Source organism: Aphis gossypii, chromosome X (genome assembly GCF_020184175.1).
Source record: "Aphis gossypii isolate Hap1 chromosome X, ASM2018417v2, whole genome shotgun sequence".
NCBI classification, from domain to species: domain Eukaryota; kingdom Metazoa; phylum Arthropoda; class Insecta; order Hemiptera; family Aphididae; genus Aphis; species Aphis gossypii.
This window is the reverse complement of record NC_065533.1, coordinates 52,696,745-52,716,271: the sequence shown is the minus strand read 5'-3', so window position 1 is coordinate 52,716,271 and position 19,527 is coordinate 52,696,745. Positions and strand designations below refer to the sequence as shown.

The 19,527-nt window shown below is 25.1% G+C and overlaps 1 protein-coding gene across 1 annotated transcript in view; it reads right to left on the bottom strand.

Annotated features, from left to right (window-relative positions):
- Positions 1–19,315, bottom strand: part of LOC114130078 (uncharacterized) — a 28,245-nt gene extending 8,930 nt beyond the window's left edge. The window contains exons 1-9 of the mRNA XM_050205665.1: positions 19,220–19,315; positions 12,765–12,943; positions 12,289–12,556; positions 6,579–6,821; positions 5,428–5,502; positions 4,095–4,293; positions 2,939–3,185; positions 1,698–1,894; positions 1,023–1,164 (exon numbers count right to left, since the gene is read on the bottom strand). Coding sequence (XP_050061622.1) covers positions 1,023–1,164; positions 1,698–1,894; positions 2,939–3,185; positions 4,095–4,293; positions 5,428–5,502; positions 6,579–6,821; positions 12,289–12,556; positions 12,765–12,923 — 1,530 coding nt within the window. The 5' untranslated portion in view covers positions 12,924–12,943; positions 19,220–19,315. The remainder of the gene's footprint in view (positions 1–1,022; positions 1,165–1,697; positions 1,895–2,938; positions 3,186–4,094; positions 4,294–5,427; positions 5,503–6,578; positions 6,822–12,288; positions 12,557–12,764; positions 12,944–19,219) is intronic.
- Positions 19,316–19,527: the final 212 nt, after the last annotated feature.

The following is a 19,527-nucleotide window of genomic DNA, read 5'->3' as shown; positions in this document are numbered from 1 at the left end:
TTTATATTACAACAATATTAGTATTCACTGAATTGTAGCATATTCGATAAAGTTATATTGTTCGGTCCATGACATTGTGTACATGGACTGGGTCGAACCAGTTAATAAAAGCTTAGACCGAAACTAGACCAGATTGATTATGATCTGACAGCTTGAACCTAACCAAACCGATTGTTGTAGTTAAATAATATTATGTTAACGTGAACCGGACCAGACCTTTTTTTTAAATATTAAAATATTATTTTTTAATATTTTAAAATAGGTATTTTTAATTTTTGCTGCATTTAATTTTTTTTTATATTCCACACTTTTAAGAGTAAACGATTATTTATTACAAAAATATTACATGCGCATCTCGAAGTACGACACAACTCACCATTAAATACCCTTATTAGATAATAATAAAAAATTATTTTCTTATATTATCTACATGAATACGAAATAGTACTACAAATAAAACTTTTTAAAATAGATAACACCTAATTATATCCAAATGTTACTAATTACATCTAAAGTATTACTTTGAAAAAATGATGTTTATATCTATTTACGTTTATTTTTTGAACAAAACGTGGAATGTATAATAATATAAAATAATCGCACCTATACGTTATATGATTTTAAATAGTAAGAATGAATTCAATGTTAATTTCCAACTTATGGAGACATTAATATCGATAAGTGATAACCGAATAATTACAATATTGTCAATATTATACAATTACAACTTACTACAACTTTTAAAGAACTTATAATATTTCTTAAATCTTTGCAAATCGCAATATAAATATATACACATCATATAATTATAATTGTATCAACTATATTATATTATAGAAAGAAACTTCAATGAGTCGAAGATATAAACTAATATTGCCAACTGTTTGTATTAACTTGTATATTAATAGGTATTTGCACATATATATTGACATTTTGATTACGTCATACATTTTTTTTTGGCAAATTTAACCTTCTATGAAGTAATTTAAATACTATTTAAATAAATAGTAATTTTTATTTACTTGAACCACACGACCCTTCGATACTTTGTTAGATTTCGGGCTCTCAACTTTCCGTGAGTTGAGTTGTTTTTTTCGGCCACCACCGTTACGATATTTTCGGCTAATCGAATCGGACGAGTATGAATTTCTTCGAGATTCGATTCTGAAAAATAAATATTTAATAGGACATGAGTATTAGAACCTTTATTATACCCTAAAATGAATTTATTTTTCATATAATTTAATATAAACTCTGAAGTAATATATTTATACATAGATAATAGATATCTACGTAATATTATCTACACAATTTATGACGTGTCTATTATCCACATAGTGTATATATTTTAGTAATATAATTAATAAAGTTACGAAAAAATAAATATATATTTAACTTACTTAACACTAATAACTTTAATAACCTAATTGAATCTTCAGTTATAGAAGTATAAAAATTTATAACGGTAATAACTAACAAATAACTACTTAACTATGATCTATGTAATAATTTTATTTCCTATATCAATATTTAAAATGTTTTTTAATAAACTTAATTAGTAATTATTATAAAAATAAATCCAAATTTAAATCAAATAAAACTTATTACATAGTTAAATAATTGCATCTGTCAGTTCTTCTTAATTACACTCTGTATAACTAACATATTTAATTTATAGTAAAAGTTATACAACCAACCTTTTTGTTTTAACACGTACAGTAGATTGTTGTTTAGACAACGTTTTATTTAACTTGCTAGCTGGTTTACCACCAAAAAGATTTAAAAACTTCGCTAAATGTCTATTGTTTTTTCGTAGAGCTACATCAAGTGGTGTCATTCGTTCTCCTTTGATCTTCATTACTGGGTTAATTGATGCTCCGTTATCTAATATAATCTAAATAAATTATTACAGATTACATTAGACATGTAAATAAGCATTTGTTTATTATATAACTGCGAACTGCTCATAAAATACATAATATAATAAAAAATAAATTGTTCATTTTTTAATCGAAGTATATATTATAATTTATATAATTATTTTAAATTACAAAGTAAAAATATTGTGTATTTTTCATAATAATATATAAGTAAATTTTTTTAAAATATTCTAGAATGAGTCTCATTAAATTTTAAAATTGCGTTTTATTGATTAGAAGATATTAAAATCGTAATCTATTACTTTATATTTTTTTAAATTGATATTCATTAAGATGATTCTTATGAGTCATGCCTTATGGAATTCATATTCGTCTGGGAAAATAATTTAGTTGGTGGATTTTACACAAATACACGAGGTACCCACATAATTTTTCAAGTTAATTATAATTTAAAGTTAAAATAGATACGTGAGGTATTAGGATGAAGTATAATGTATAATATAATTGTAATACAGATAATTTTCCATAATTTAGTAATAGTAAATTATTTTACCAAGTTATTTTTCGACACAAACATGTACCTATATTGCCTATACATAACGCCGTGTAACTCATTATATTATTATACTTAAAAAAAATATAACAATTATTGTTTATTTATTAGGTAATTAAAATAAAATAATAACTAAATTGAATACTTGAAAATTGTTGCAGTATTTTAATACAATTAAACACGAAAGACACATCAAATGTAGACAAAATATAAATTTTTTTCTCTCACAAGTGCACATTATTTATCGTGTGTCCTTCTGATAGATGTTCCCAAAATAAGTGGTGATAAAGATAAATATAGGTATTAAATAAAAAATTTATAACATTACATGTATTTATGTTATTTATTATTGTTAATTTAGTTTATAGCTCAAATTAGTAATCTTAATAATTATTATGTGCTAATTAATAATTTATAAGAAATATAATACGTAAATACAAACAGCAATATCTTTACCTAGGTACCATTAAGTATATTAAGCATACGTTAATATAAATTAGTCTACCTTACTCATTTCCAAATTGTTGTTAAGAGCAGCGATATGTAATGGTCGTTTACCGTCGTCATCATAGTAGTCTACAGACTCCGGGCGCATCGATATCAGCCAAAGGACTAGTTCCTTGCGACCCGACCTCACTGCGTCGTGCAAAGGATAACCACCCTTTGAGTTTCGCAGCCATAAATTGGCACCATGTTCGGCTAAAAGCCGGACTGTTTCTAATTGACCTTTGAATGCACCGCAATGCGCTGGACTTAAACGTAAAAATACAAACAGTTAAAATAATAATGATTTTTGACTTGAGTGTAAACCTCAATTAAATCTAAATATTGTTTCACCACTTTATTGGTATATTGGCGAGTTAAATTTCTTGGTTGGAATTTATTTACTGAAATATATTTACATAAGTAATGGCACTTAATATTTATCGAGTTTATTTTCACCATCAATTTTAAATAATATGAATATACAATAGAAACGGTAATTGAATAAAATAATATATAGGAAGACTCAATAATAGTCAAAATATTTTAATTATTTTATTAAATTATATACATAGCGATAATTACTTTAGAATATACATCTTATGCCCAAAACTATATACTATTATTTCTGTATATTATACTATATCGATAGCTTAACTAATTAATTTGCCTAAATAGTTAATAAAAAATATTTTTAAAAACAATTAACAGCAAGTAATAACGATAGGAGACGGTATAGTTCAAACTACTGTCTGCATTAGTATATTAAAATATATTTATTACTTAAAGATTAAAATATTTTAATTTTATTTTTACATGGTAATTTACTAAGCATGATTAGCCATATTTTTTCTTTAACAATCAATATTTAAATTTTGATTTTAGAATTTTTTTAAATAATAAGAGACCAAATTTTCGCTTAAGTACTTGTATATTTTTATACCATACAAGTAACTATAAAATTTATACCATAACAAGATAAAGATAAAGATATCATTAATTAGACTTAAAAATTCCAAAAATTAAAATTCTGAGTACCTGTAATCTGTATATTATACAGAACGACATGTGTATCAGTCATTTGTAATCTTATCGTTATTTATTAAAAACTCCAACCCTTAACAACTACTCTGTTATTTTGTATAATAAACGTATCGCTGCGGTAGTGAACGACTTACGTTCTTCCTTTGCCGTCCTGTCGATCGGGATTAGCTCCGTGTTCCAACAGTATCTCAGTGGCGTCCGCGTGGCCTAACGTCACAGCATAAAACAAAGCCGAGCAACTGTTACTGTCCACCGCATCGACTTCGCATCCGCACAACGTCAATAGTCCGTCTACACATTCAACGTGTCCTCGACTGGCCGCACAGTGTAACGCTATTCGATAACGACGAACTCTGATTATTGTTTACAAATTCCATTCATCGAGGCTAATCACAGTTTACGACCATCGCAGATCGATGGTTACAATAATAATATTAACATAGATCGTCGTATTACTCGTATTGGTAATATGTAAATGTTTAGAATATATTATAAACCACATGTGATTCAATAGCATGAATACCAGATCGATAGTTTCGCATAATAGTTGCAATCGCTATATAATATATTATAATGGTTAAAATTATTAGTTTATTAGTCCTAATGGGCGAGACTCAAGCCAATAATAACTAACATTTGCTGAGTTCAGCGTATTATTTTTATGATAAGGATATCGTCGTTATAGGAGGTACCAGGATACAGAGATTGTAAATTTAAAAATCACCAAATATGGTTAAATACACTTTAACATTAACACCCAAAATATGTAATTAAAAACAGAACTTTTTTAAATACTTTAACTTTAAACATGTTGTGTAAAAATGAATAACCGTGTAAATAAAATAAATCAAAATCAGAATACGTATTTTCGACCGTTTAAAAATACACTGAATATGAAATGTGAATATTATATCAGAATACTTTTATGGCTACGTATAGAATATCGATACTATCGATCATATTTTGATCCATAAACAATTTATTATCTATGTATAAATAAAGAAAAGGAATGCTAATTTAATCGACGATTCTCAAGCGATTCTAAGAAAACCATGCGCACACGAACAGGCAACAACAATATTATACTATGATAAAAATTTAAAATTTAAATTTAAATTTTTTATTCAACATTTTGTTTATGTATGAAATTATTAAATTAAATAAAAATTGCAATTGAAAACGCATTGTAAAATTATTAATTGATTAAAATATATATCAAAATGTAGGTATACAAAGGAAGAAACATGCCCTAAAAACAAAAAAACCTATGCATTTATATGCAATATAAAATTAGAAAATTAGCTTTGTCATAGTATAAAAGACTAATCATTAATTATTATAAACGAACCTTGCTAACCATACATGTATGTTATAAGTAGTTACCTATAGTTTAACATGAAACACATATCAAAGTAACTGCAAATACCCAACACAGAAGTCCCCGATTTTCTGTTTGTAAGCAATTACCTGTCAATCCGTCTTTGTCGTGCGATTCTACATTTGCTCCACCATTCACCAAAGTTATGATAGCATCCGCACTACCTGAATAAATTATATTAAAATCATTTAATATAGAAATTTAAAACCATAAAAGTTTAGAAATATTTATCAAAATACCTAAATGATAGCAAATTCAAAAAATTATAAAATAAGCAAATTATAAAAAAATAAAGATTAAGTAAAAAGAAATTTCGAATTTCTTCACTAATGCAATTTACTTGAATACATTTATTGTAACATTATATAACTACCTAGTGTACTATTTTTATTACACATCATATTATTACATAAAATTGTTGTACAGATAATATGATTAAATAACAATTAATATCTTCCGAAATCTTTCAATAACCACTCAAATATTTAGGGAATCATCAAATATTTATAATTCTAATGTATATAATATATACCTATAAAATTATTAATAATTACATATTATATAAATGCAGATTTCAAATGATATTATTTAAGTTTGATATTGTATAGGTATCGTATTATAATGAATATGATAACAGATATTAGTTATTGACATTAAATAGGTTTTAGATGATCGAGAGTGATACATAGCATAAAATATATTTTATGTTACAGTGGCGTCATTAAACGTTCGTTAATCCCTTAAATTATACATTTAGTTTGTAATTTATATATTGGTTATAATTCCCCTCCACCTTTCTTTGAAATTTATTATTGTGTAGGGTATACGCCTGACCATTCCTGGTCCATAGAAATGTCGAGATAGCGACCGTCGTAAATATTAAATACATATTTATACGATTGCGAATTCGTCTACTTACAGTTCATAGTGAAAAAATATAATTGTACTCACAACAATAATATTATGGAAAATTTTTTTTTCTTTATACAGTAGTGAAAAACATTCAATTATACCCTACAATCTACACAATTTAATTTTATTAAAACGAATTTATTTTCGAAAAGACGCGATGAATCCCAAATTTTTCGACGAATGGCCCAGTAGGATTTTCCAAACCAGATTTTGAAAACTTACTATAGACGTGGACATAAAAGGAGTCCATAAAAAAGGGAAAATAAGGGAAATTACGACGCCACTGACATAATATTATACTTTTCTGTTGACCGTAAATCGTTTATACCCGCGCTGGCCGCCCACAAAATTGGTTGACGTCCGTGTTTGTCGGTGACGTGAACGTCGGCGCCGAATGACAGTAACAGCTGCAACACGCGGACACCGGTGTTGCGCGCGTCACCCGAACGACACGCTCCGTTTCCGCACATCTGAGCAGCGTAATGGATGGCATATCCGCCGTGAACGTCGGCCGAACTGGTCGTACCGCCGTGGCTGAGCACCAGCTCGAGAGCGTCCACGTCGGCGCACACTGCGAACATGAAACATAAGGACGGTTTGAGACTGCAATTCCATCAGCGAAAATGATCATATAATATTATTTTTAAAACAACTAATAACGTATAGGCGATAGAGGGAACCGATGTCTGACGTGTACGGTGCCCCTAAGCCCTAAGGCGTCGACATAAGTTTTTCCTTATAGGTGACTTATAAATAATAATTCATCCGTAGACCAACACCACCAAATACCTCAATACCACCTAAATAATGACGGATAAAAAAAATAATTCTATATATATACATCAATTTCAGTGAGTAACTATGACATTAAAAAAGATATAATACATGCGAACATAATAACTAAATTTATTGAATTTCGCACTGTACTAATACTATAAATTATAATGTAGGTAACAAGTGTGAAGACTATTTAAATATATACCTCCACAAAAATTCTAATAATAATATGTGCCAGTGGTCTCATGCTTTCAGTGTAAATTGTAATACTATTTTCAAAACTAAGGTTAGGTTTTGAAAATCATGATGCTAAGAAAAGGAAATGTTGAAGTCAAAATTGCCAGAAAAATAAATTCTACAAAATGGCTATCTACGATTTTTTTTTTTGAAAACAATTGAATAAAAAAAACAGTTTTTTAATTTTTTTTCTAAAACATTAAATTAAATTAAAATATGAAATATTTTTAGTCTTTGTATTTGTGAGTCTTATGAAAAAAATGTATTACGATAACCATTATTTCAGGAGATAATGATATAATCGCATGGATAAATATTCACGACTGTTCACTATAATATAATATATACCTACTTCTCGACAACACTATATACTTGATTTTTAGTGCGATCATTTTACTTTTATCGTTTATTATTGAAAAACATATCGAAGTCATAAAAATGAATTAAAATTCACATTATATATATATATATAATATATACCTACTTCTCGACAACACTATATACTTGATTTTTAGTGCGATCATTTTACTTTTATCGTTTATTATTGAAAAACATATCGAAGTCATAAAAATGAATTAAAATTCACATTATATATATATATATATATATATATTATATATATTACATGTACGATATAGAATACATTTTTTAGGCATACTAATAATATATTATAATTAATGTTTTTATTATGTAACTATGAAGTACTGAGTACTGAATAGTGAGTATTATATGAAAATTTGTTAAATTAAATCAAAATAATACTTTGGCTATCAATTATGAACATTTATACTTAATGCTTTCAGTATAATTAAACCATAAATATTGAAATTAAAATTAAAATATCTATGAAGCATCTATATAATAATATACACTTATCAATATTTTATAAGTATTAACAGTAAAAACTTCAAAAATCATCAATTTCATCTCAAAATGCAATCTTACTAACAAACCAATATAATACAACATAAACACAAATTATCAATTGTAAATAATAACAAATTTTTACCTAACTTGTAATCGTAAAAAAAAGGTTGATTAATAATCTTAGTTGTTGAAACTGTTAAATTTTGAAATAATAAAAAAAAAGTAAAAAGTTAAGGACAATCTTACTGTATAAAAACATCAATTTTGTAAGTTTTATAATTTACAGTTATACGAATATGATTTTATATTTTATTAATACTTTTTATTATCTTATAATATGTATAGAACATTTCTCAGAATTCAGATTAAATATATTTTCAACATGAAAGATACCGCTTCATACGGGAAATTCTTAAGAAATATTTTTAATTATTAATTTAAAACTTTAAAACAAACTTAGCAAGTATACCTATATAATGATAGATTACTATGTAGATATATTTTTAAATGACCCTCCCCGAGATAATGATACACCACGCAATATGTTATAAAATATTTAAAAAATATTGATTGTATGACGGTAAAATAAATATTTATATTTATCAGTGACCCAGTAACAAAGAAGTTAAAAAATGCATCAGAAATAGTAGGAAATTAAAAATCGTGTGTACTTTTTTGAGTAGGTCACTGTAATGGATGTGTTAAAATTAGAATAAATTATAAATCGCTGCATTTTAAAAACAATTCTAAGTGGAGACAACCTATCACTTACCAGTGTTTATTTTTGAGAATATTTTGTTATTTATTTATATTGCTGTTATAGTAATTTATGGTGTTATTAGTAATATAATAGGTTAAACTAATTGATTCTAAAAACAATTTGCATTTTTAATATAAGTACTATTTAATTTAATATTACTATGTCGTTATTATTAACTTAAAATTCAATATACTAATGTACTACGTAAACTGGAGTGAATAAGTATACAACAAAAATCACTTAAAATGTATCTAAATATATTGAATATTTTATTGTGTCAAGTAAATAATGGTATAGGTGTATTATATAGTAATGAAAAGTGTCGAGTTTCAATACGAAACAAAGTTTTGGAATTTTAAGAAAATATCGCTTATATCAATAAACTACTAAATATTTAATACACTTAAGTAATATAATTTCAAATTATGTCTATAAAAAATTTGCAATTATATATTTTTTTTTTTTTTGAGATTTTTGGTTTCTATACAAGAATGAAAAAAATTATTATGATAAATCTGTATTAAATTTTAAGGCCTTAGCTATTCGAATTTTGAGAAATTATATCAACATTAATTGAACTTCAATATTTATAACAAAAAATTATGTCTATGTATTTTCAATATTTTAACTTAATTGATTTTAAGAACTTATATTGGATTTTATATTAAATTTCAAGGATTTTAACAGAGCTCAAACATCAACATCTTAAAATTATTAAATAAAAATATTAAAGTTTATCATATCGTACATAAATCTAAAATAAACTATAAAATGTCGAAAAATTTAAATATCTACTAACACAAATGCGAAGCTCAAAAGAAGTAAGATATTTAAAAAATTATAAAACACCTAATTTTTTGGTGAAAATTTAATGTCTAGTATTATTAATCTTCAAATTACAACAAAAATACAAAATGTGTTCAAAAACTAGTGTAACGTTTAAAGAATAAAAAAAAATACAACACATTTATGTATATATCTGTACATTTAAATCACATTTTATTTTGTCATTTTGTGTTGTATTCACAAATAAAAAATTTTCAATTAACCAGCTCTGATATGCTCCTGGCATAAACTATAAATAATCGAAAGAAAGGTTTTTATGCTTTAAATTAACATCAAGTACCTATAGACAATATTTACTTTTACAAAAAAAAAAAAAAAAATCGTGTTGTTTAGTTTAATAGAAACTTTTTTAAACTTAAATTATTTCTGTATTTATATTGTATAAAAGTTACAAGATTGTTGCCAACATGTGGCTTACATATCAAATTTTCATCAAATAAATGTATATCTTTTTAACAAATTAATAAATTAATTGCACTTTTATCTGTTTAATTACCGCAAATACCAATAACATTTTTGTATGACATAATAAAATAAATTCAAGAAGTATAATATCAAAATCTATAATCATAATTTATTATAATTATGTCACTATGTTAAACTTTTAATTTTTGTATTCTTACGAGCATTACCTACGCTTATCGACACGCAACTTGACATTTTTTTTATTTGTTTCCCTTAGTATAGAATATATTATATATATATATTGATTTTGAAATAAATTATTAATTGTTTACCTATATCTTTAAAAAAGGTATATATCTTTTTTTATAGTATTTTGAATATACGCTTAAAGAAGAATGAATATGAAAGTTTTTTTTTTTCATAGTCACGCGATATTCTATAAAACATTTACAGTTATTCAAGAGTTTTGAGTACCTTAAAATTATATTTCCCCATACTTTTATCGTTGATGTGTTATTAGTCATATATTTGTTATACTGATTTTTTTTATTTCAAAAACATAGGTAGATTAGTATTAAAATAAACGATCATATCAACTAATGAATTTGATATAGGTACCTAGGTACTTAAGTTTTTATGTAATAGTATATAATACCTATACATATTTAGTAAATAGTATTTAATACATAGTATATATAATATATACATATATCATTAAACATAAGTTAACTTTTTTTCGACGAATTTATAAATATATGATCTATAGAGATGTACTTAGAGTTTTGACGACCTAGTTACGTACTCGTATAATAATGTTTTTATTCCACTCAAATTACACAGACTACCTTTAAAAAATATGTCACTAACAACTATTAGTAGAAAAAAGTTTGCAGTAGGTAACTAAAACGCTCAACATTTGATACATTAAGCACATATATTAAATACCTAAATGTTAAATTTTTAGATTTCTTGTTATAATATAATTTTGTATAATTTACAGAACTTATAAAAATAATAAGTAAGTTTTTTTTTTACATTTTTTCTTTTGCTTATTTCCTGTAGAAGCTACACCATTTATATTCTATGACCATTCTATTTAATATATGCTATTGCTTTTATAACATGTTTAAAATATCAGAATGCATCAATCACGATCAAAATAATGAATACAGCAATCAATAGCTAAACTTAAGCTATAAATAATACACTTAGTTAAGTTATTTTATAAAAAAGAAAAATTCCTGCGTATACATAATTTAATTTCTAAAATGAAATGGATAATTTCAATTTTCGAAGATACGTAACAGCAGCAGGTTGAAGCTTTATTAACCATATCACTAATTATATTACTATTTTATAATATGTAATTGTAGTTTAGAGACATAATGCAATCATATATCAAGTGTTAAAAAAGTTTGGAAACTCTTAATTATTGTATACATATTTTAATATCTACGTGGAGCAATAACAGATAACACTGCTATACATTTATAAGGTGAAATATTATCTTATAATATATTATATAATATTTTAATATTTATCAGTCCCAACTCCCAATTAGTCACAAAAATGATTTAATAATAAGTTAACTACCACTATCTTCATAACATAATTATCCACTACATCGCGGTTTATTTATTGTGTTTAACCAATGAGGATCTTGACTTTTATAATAGAGTATTTTTAAAATATACCAACTATATATAAATTTAAAATACTTTAAGTTTTTCTTTACTTTTTTTTTTGTTATTGTTTTGTTTATTAGAACCATTTTTCTAATTATTGAACAAATAAATAAAATAATCTTGATCTTATATTACATTAAATTTAAAAAAAAATGATCATGTTTCTTTATTATAAATGATAGTTGTAAATGAAATGTTATCTACGTATCTACGTATCAAAATAACTCAATTGGTTTTCACTTTAGATTCAAATTACCTATTGGCTATTACGATAAGACAAATGCACGATATATTTTTTGAATACCATTTTCAAATAAAACAAAGACTGTCAATATGATGATAATTTTACAGATAAATGGATATATAATATTATAAAATTTGTAATGATTATTCATAACCAATAAAAGTAATATAAATATAAGTTAATGAGTGATTAAGATATCGTAGTGTTATATTATTACCTGTCGCCCAATGTACAGTTGAGTGACCTTCAGCATCTCGTTTATTCGGATCCGCCTGGCCAGATACGAGCAGAAATCTAACTAACGGCAAATTACCAGCGATTACAGCTAAATGAAGGGCCGTATGACCATCGTCGTCGGGTATATCGACAATAGATGGGTCGGCTTCTAAAAGAAGTTTAGCGCAGTCTGCGTCGTCCTCGTCGTTTTCGGCACAGTAGTGCAACGCAGTCTTAAAAACATTATCTCGTTCTACTACTGCCGATGGCTGTTCAAGAAAACAAAAAAGAGAATTAAACGTAAATTCAAAATTAATTTCACCGTCAACAGTCTTTCGTTCAAGCACATTCACTAAATTTTAAACGCGTAAGATTGTTACGCAAATAATTTTTGTTTAGGATTATAGGTAATGATTATAAAAATATTACATACAATATAATATTAAATAATATAATACAATAAAAGTTATTATTTACTTTTTCTTCTATGATAAGTTTGACTTGTTCGGATCTTCCATACATACATGCTTTCATCAAAGGCGTTAGGCATTTTTCATTGAAAACGTGTGATGGCGATCCATCAAAATATACTCGCTTTCGAAATTCAGTTGTAGTAGTGGTTCGCAATGTAGTCATTATATCGTATTATATCCAACCTTAAACAGATTATTCAAATTTAAAAATACAACTACTATATTATATTTGCTATTATATTTGTATACTAGGTTATAAGGTACCTATAGGTAATTATAATTTTTTTAAATATCGATAATGATTAAAATTTTGCGTGATAGTTATAGTACATTGCCACAAATATTTTAATGTCTTATCTCAATTGATAATAATAACAATTATATTATTATTACACTAAAGTCTATAATAATAATAACTAGTAAAAGTTCAATACTGAATGTAGTACAACTTTTAGTTGTATATATATAGCACAGCCAAATGTCAATAATGAACAATGGACGTTAAATGATTATTCATTTATTTATGATTTATTATAATAAATAATCTTATTTATTAAGTAAAATTACATATTTACAGATACAATGTTTTCCAGATATTTCGCAGTTTAAACATAAAAATGCATATGGATCGAATTTTGATTATTTTATGATCTTAATTTACAGAAATGTCATTAAACTAATATTTGCTCGTCAGTATTAATAACAAGTGTACATGTGATTTCATTTGTAAATTATTCTAACTTTTGTGTTTTTACATGACTCTCATGGTAAGCTTAACGATTTCATTTTAATAATAGATATTAAATATCACTGTTAAATAAATCAATAAGATATCCATTATGTTCATATTATTGTAAGACGAATAGATGTTATTGAGGAATAATTAAATACTTAGGTCAAAAGTTTTATCGAAAAATATAAAAAACCAACTCTGACGAATCCTAATGACTATTAGGTACGCATATGCGTTTGAGAAATGCATAGGAAGTGCAAGCATTTTTTTTAGTATCATCAAAATTTTATTGGCTAAATAGAATACTTTTATTTATAACATTTTATTCGTTTATTATAAAAAATAAATGTTGGGTTGAATTAAGAAATTATATTATTAACAAGAAACGAAGACTTTATTTTATTATAAATAGTTATAATATTTGAAATACAATTTTTTTTAACAATTAACAATAATTGAAATAGTGTATTATGTTTGAATACAACAGATATTTTATATTACTAATTTTTACTCTTCGAGCAATTTTTAATCTTATTAATATTAATTATATTTATTAGATAGATAAATACCTACCAAAGGTTATTTTTTGCAGAATGTGAAAAAATGTAAATCTTTATAAACGATTTCATTTTTATTAAGCGAAACCATTGAAAAAATTACTGAAAAAAATCAATAAACAAAATGGAGCATCTATTTGCAAACATTATGTATACATTCTGGAGTATTTATTGTATGGACATACTATGGTCTATGACCTTGTCATATGATTTGGAAATCGATTATGCACGCAAAAGTTTAGCGTTAATATTATTCGGACACACAATTACGCGGTATAGTAGACATTAACCGATGTCTTGAGGTCGAGGTCGAGTGTTTTCGACCCAATTACTATTATAATAATATTCGACTAGCCAAAGGTCAATCTTTTTGATTACCATATAATTCGCGTGTAAAGAGACCAAATGCTTGTGGTTGTGATGTTATCCTAAATGGCTAGTTTTGTTATAATATCTTATGTAGCATTAACCCGATTTTATTATCGCCTACTTTAGACATTTTCTAGTAATAAAAAGTCTATGCTGCTTTTTATCAGTTGACCTCATTGTGCCAGAAAAAGAACACCCTACTGAGTCACAATAATATAATATAATAGCTAGTTTAATAGCTATTTTTACAACTAGTATTGTTTATTTATAAGACAAAAAAAGTTATAATTCAAACGAATCTTAAAAATAAGTTAATGGTTTGAACAATCAAATAAATTCGTTAAAATTAATTTCAGTAAAGATATATTTTTTAATACAATTCTCGTGATTATACATACTACAATTAAAAAATACAACATATTGCATATTTATACGAGAAAATATAAACTTATAAAACGTAAATTATATTTTAAGACATACTTTTTTTTATAATTTAAATCATTAAAGGTATAATGGCATAAAACTATAGTCCTAATTCGGTTATTTTTACTCACAGATAAATCCGTTTAATTAGTGTTATTATATCAAATATAAATAAAATAAGACAATTTTAATAAAAAAAAAACGTATTTATAGCATTTAGGTAGGTAATTTATACCTAGTTATACACAAATTATTCATTCCAATTAAATTTAATTAATCTAACAATATATCAATTTCTTAATTGTTCTTAAAATATATTTATATTAGTTATTATAATGTATAATAACTACTCTTCACAAGAATAAAAAAAAAATAGAAATAATATGATTTATAAAATCAACTATACAACAATTATATGGATACCTATGTATTAATAATATATTACTATGTAGTATATATGACACATGCAACAATTGTCATGCTATATAATTTACAATAGACCAAGAATGACAATTATTTAAAATATTCAAAAAGTAAAGTTGTATAACAAGCTACCCACTTGTTTTATAAAAAGAACTTCGAATTTGATGAGTACATTTTTCATTTTCTCCGTGAAATATTTTAACATTTAATTATTTTTTAAATTATGTATAGTCACGTTAAGTCAAATTAATGCTCATATATAAACCCAATTAATTTAAAATATATTAAGTTTTGTACATTTAATTTTATTTATACAAAAATAACCAAAAATATCTTGGGGGTTGAGATTTATCTAAGGTTTTTAACACAAGAACGCCAAATTTGAAATTATAAACTACATATTGTGATGTTGAATAAACTAAGATTAGTTATTAATTAATTCAAAATTAAATTAGCTTATAATTTCCTATATTAACTTAAAAAATGAGCTAATCTCCCTAACTTTCCTCGTCTTGCAATATAAAGGTACCATAAAATATGAATAGCTAAGTATACAAGCTAGACAGTAGGCATTACGTATTTTAAATATATTTTATTAAATACTTTTTTCATAACACATTATAAATATAACTTTACTAGTTTTAATAATAATATTTTAATTGTTCGGTTAATTGGATTGGTATCTTGTACTTATTATAACATTATTTATAGATTACTATTGCTCACAACTATTATAAAACCAATACAATTTTTAAGTTAATATTGTTATTAATGATTAAATAACTGGACCTGTTTTTATTTTAATAGAGGTATTAATGTATCTACTATATACATAATTTAACTACGCATAACATTTTTTATTTACATAAAAAAACAATCATATAGCTTAAAGTTTTGAAGAAATTATTATTTTATTTGTATGAAATCTAATACTTTTGACTTCTTAGTTCTTAGTATTAAGTTACCAATTTATTAAGAGTTTTAAGGTAATATAATTTGAACAAAGACAGTTAAACACGAACATTCATAAAAAAAACGATAACGAAGTTAGTTAAACGTGTTTAAAAGACTGTTATAACAATTAAAAATTAAATAAATAATTTTTAGATAGGTATATAGGTACTAAAAATGTGTATGAAAAATACTGGTAATTTGTAGATTGTAGATACAGTTATAAAATGCTAGGTTTCTCGTTTTTTTTATTTTATAAAAATAAAATAAAAATGAAACATTTAGTAACATTAAGTACATAAATTATTAATATTATTTATTTAATTCAATATTTAATATAAATCTTCAAACGTTTAAATTATTCTTTACGATATATATGTAAGTCCTATTCATAACAGAAGTAAATCTACGTGTTGAGTATTTTGGCATTTTTATACCTTTATCTTTCTTCCTATGTTCTATAGTAATTGCAGAAAATAATACAATGCTATGATAATTATGACGTATTGATGTATACATAAATTGTAGAATATAATCCACAAACTACGAATGTTTTTATTTAATTTAAGAAAAAACCATAAAGTTTCTAATTACTTATATCCACAGTAATACTTTAGCATAGAATAATGCAAAACAAACTCATATATTATAATTTATCAATAGTTTGCCAAGTATCTATTTATCGTAAATTGCAATAAGTATTAAGTACATACCATTTAAATTCACTTAACTTAATAAAAATGTGACTCCACTGATTTAGAAACAATTAGTTGATTATAGTTTAATAAAAAAAAAGTACAACAAAAGTTTAAAATACACCTAGTCTTCAAAATTTAATATGTCTCCAAATTTATTTCTAATTTATTACGATATTTACAATATTAGCGATATAAGAATCAGAATATCTACTACATTGTATCTATTACTAAAAGTCTATAATATTTTATATTGATATTGATTTTATATATTTTAAAGACAAATCCGAAATCTTTTGGTAAATATTAGGTATACAAAAGATTAACAATTTATTAAGTAACAGATAATAGTATTTATACTTCGAAATTTCATAAACTATAGAACTCAAGACTTTAAATATAAAAAAAAGCCTTATTAGTTGGGCCCGAATTAAATACCCTTAAAATCAAACAAATAAGATCTAAAAACAAAAACAAAATACCTTTAAAAATGCATTTTACCGCAAAAATGCCTTATACATTTTTTTTTATATACAATTTAATAATTTATGAATAAGTTATAATTATTATTTTATTGAACAAAAAAACGTTCCACTGTCAATTATAAAAATAAGATAAAAATTGTATCTAAATAAATCGAATAATTGACAATGTGTATGGAAAAACTCAATATCTAAACCTATTAAACAAAAACAACTTAAATAAATATCGAGAAAACAATATATCTTTAGATAATATTTTCAATGAGGTAAATTTAATTGTATATTAAAAATATATACTTTAAAAACTAACAAAATGACTCAATAATGTTAACAAAATTTTAAATATCTCGAAATATGCAAACAAAAAATACAAAAAAAATGTAAAATAAAAGTTTCAGCTTTGAAGCACTCGTTACATGAAACGTAATGTATAATTAGAAAGCGATATCTGAGGTAATAGCTAAATAAAGATGCACTTTTTATTTAGATATTTAGGCAGTGGAAATATTGAGAAATGGTAAATTTATATCAAAATTGAGATATTTATCGAAATATCTGATAAATTAATTTTTAACCAAAAGCTGATAAATATCATCAAGCCGATAAATTAGGTACCTTAAAAAATATTAATTAGTGTAGGGGAAGACAGGGCAGAACCATACTACTAACTTCTAAGCACTGTAGAACTTACAAAATTTTAAGAATTTGAGATTGAATTGAGATTTATTTTAGGTGCTGTTATAATGATTTTCATTTTAAACTGATATTTAGTTTTGATAAGTATTTCTTTTTTTGACTTATTATCATTGTAAACAGCTTGCATAATAGTATACGTTTTTCCCCAAAGTAGGTAGCTTTAAATTAACAGTAATTAAGTAAAAAGTAAAAACAATATTACTCTAAATTATATTATTAAATAATCTGTACTTACTTTTTCAAAATTTAAAACGATTTTTGTACAAATCAAACAAGATTAAATATAAAAATTTTTAATTATGATATGTGAAGAAAAAAATGTGATTATACATATTTTATGATAATAGAAATTTGAGCGGGAATTTATTAGAATTGAGGTAAATTTTTGTAAATAACAATAAACATACCGTCATGGATAAATAAACATCAATATTTTTTTTCTACCTTGACTCAATGTTCAGAAAACCTTATCATACGGTTTTGCCTCTTGTACAGAACTACCCCGCTTTTCCCTACTTCATAAATGTTTACAATTTTGTATTAGTATTATTAATAATAATAATTATCATAAATACGATCAGCGACTAGAGGTTTAAAACCATTTATCTGACATTTAATGATAAACCGAAAAACTTAACAAGAATAAGTATAATACACGTTGAGTGATATTTTACGAATTTACGATTTAATCGCGCGAACCGCGCCAAAATTTGTTTGTGATCGACGTCTGTCGACTACAGCGTGTCTACACCAAACCTCTTTGTTTGTTGTGGTACTCGTATTCGTGTTATTTAAATGTGAGATCTTTAAAGTCCGGGTTAAAGGGTAGGTGACATAGTCCCACACCTTAGGCAGCATTTAACAATTTTTTAGGTGTTATAGATAAAAAAAAAATGTTTGGTGTAGTATTTAGGTAGTACTAAGTACATGTAAGAGGTGGCAAAACTCAAGTTAGCCTAGGTGTGTTTAAACACTTGAGCCGGTCCTGAGATTTTTTAATACCTATTTTCCCCGATCGCAAACAAAATACCTATCCCCATATACTGTGTAATGTTCTTAAATAATAAACAAATATAATAAGTATCGATCAAAAGCTGAAACACGATGATTATTGAAAATATATTACGTACCTCAAACGAATGACCGACATCAGCTGATTGTTTGTATATTGTGTTGCGTGCCAACGGCAAGACGTTTACTTACCAATGGCACATGACCGACTGAGGCTTGTGCTTGCTAAGCTGTAGTCTAATGTCTTTGCGAGCGTTTTGTCGAAACGGTCTGAGCTGCGTGTCGTCAAGACAACCCCAAACACACGAACGTGGAACGAAACACGATATATTATTATTATTGTGTGCGGAATCCGTTTAAAATCACCTTCGGGCTTCGACATTTGGCAAGTGCGTATAAATATGTATGCCGTTTCGGAATACGCGAT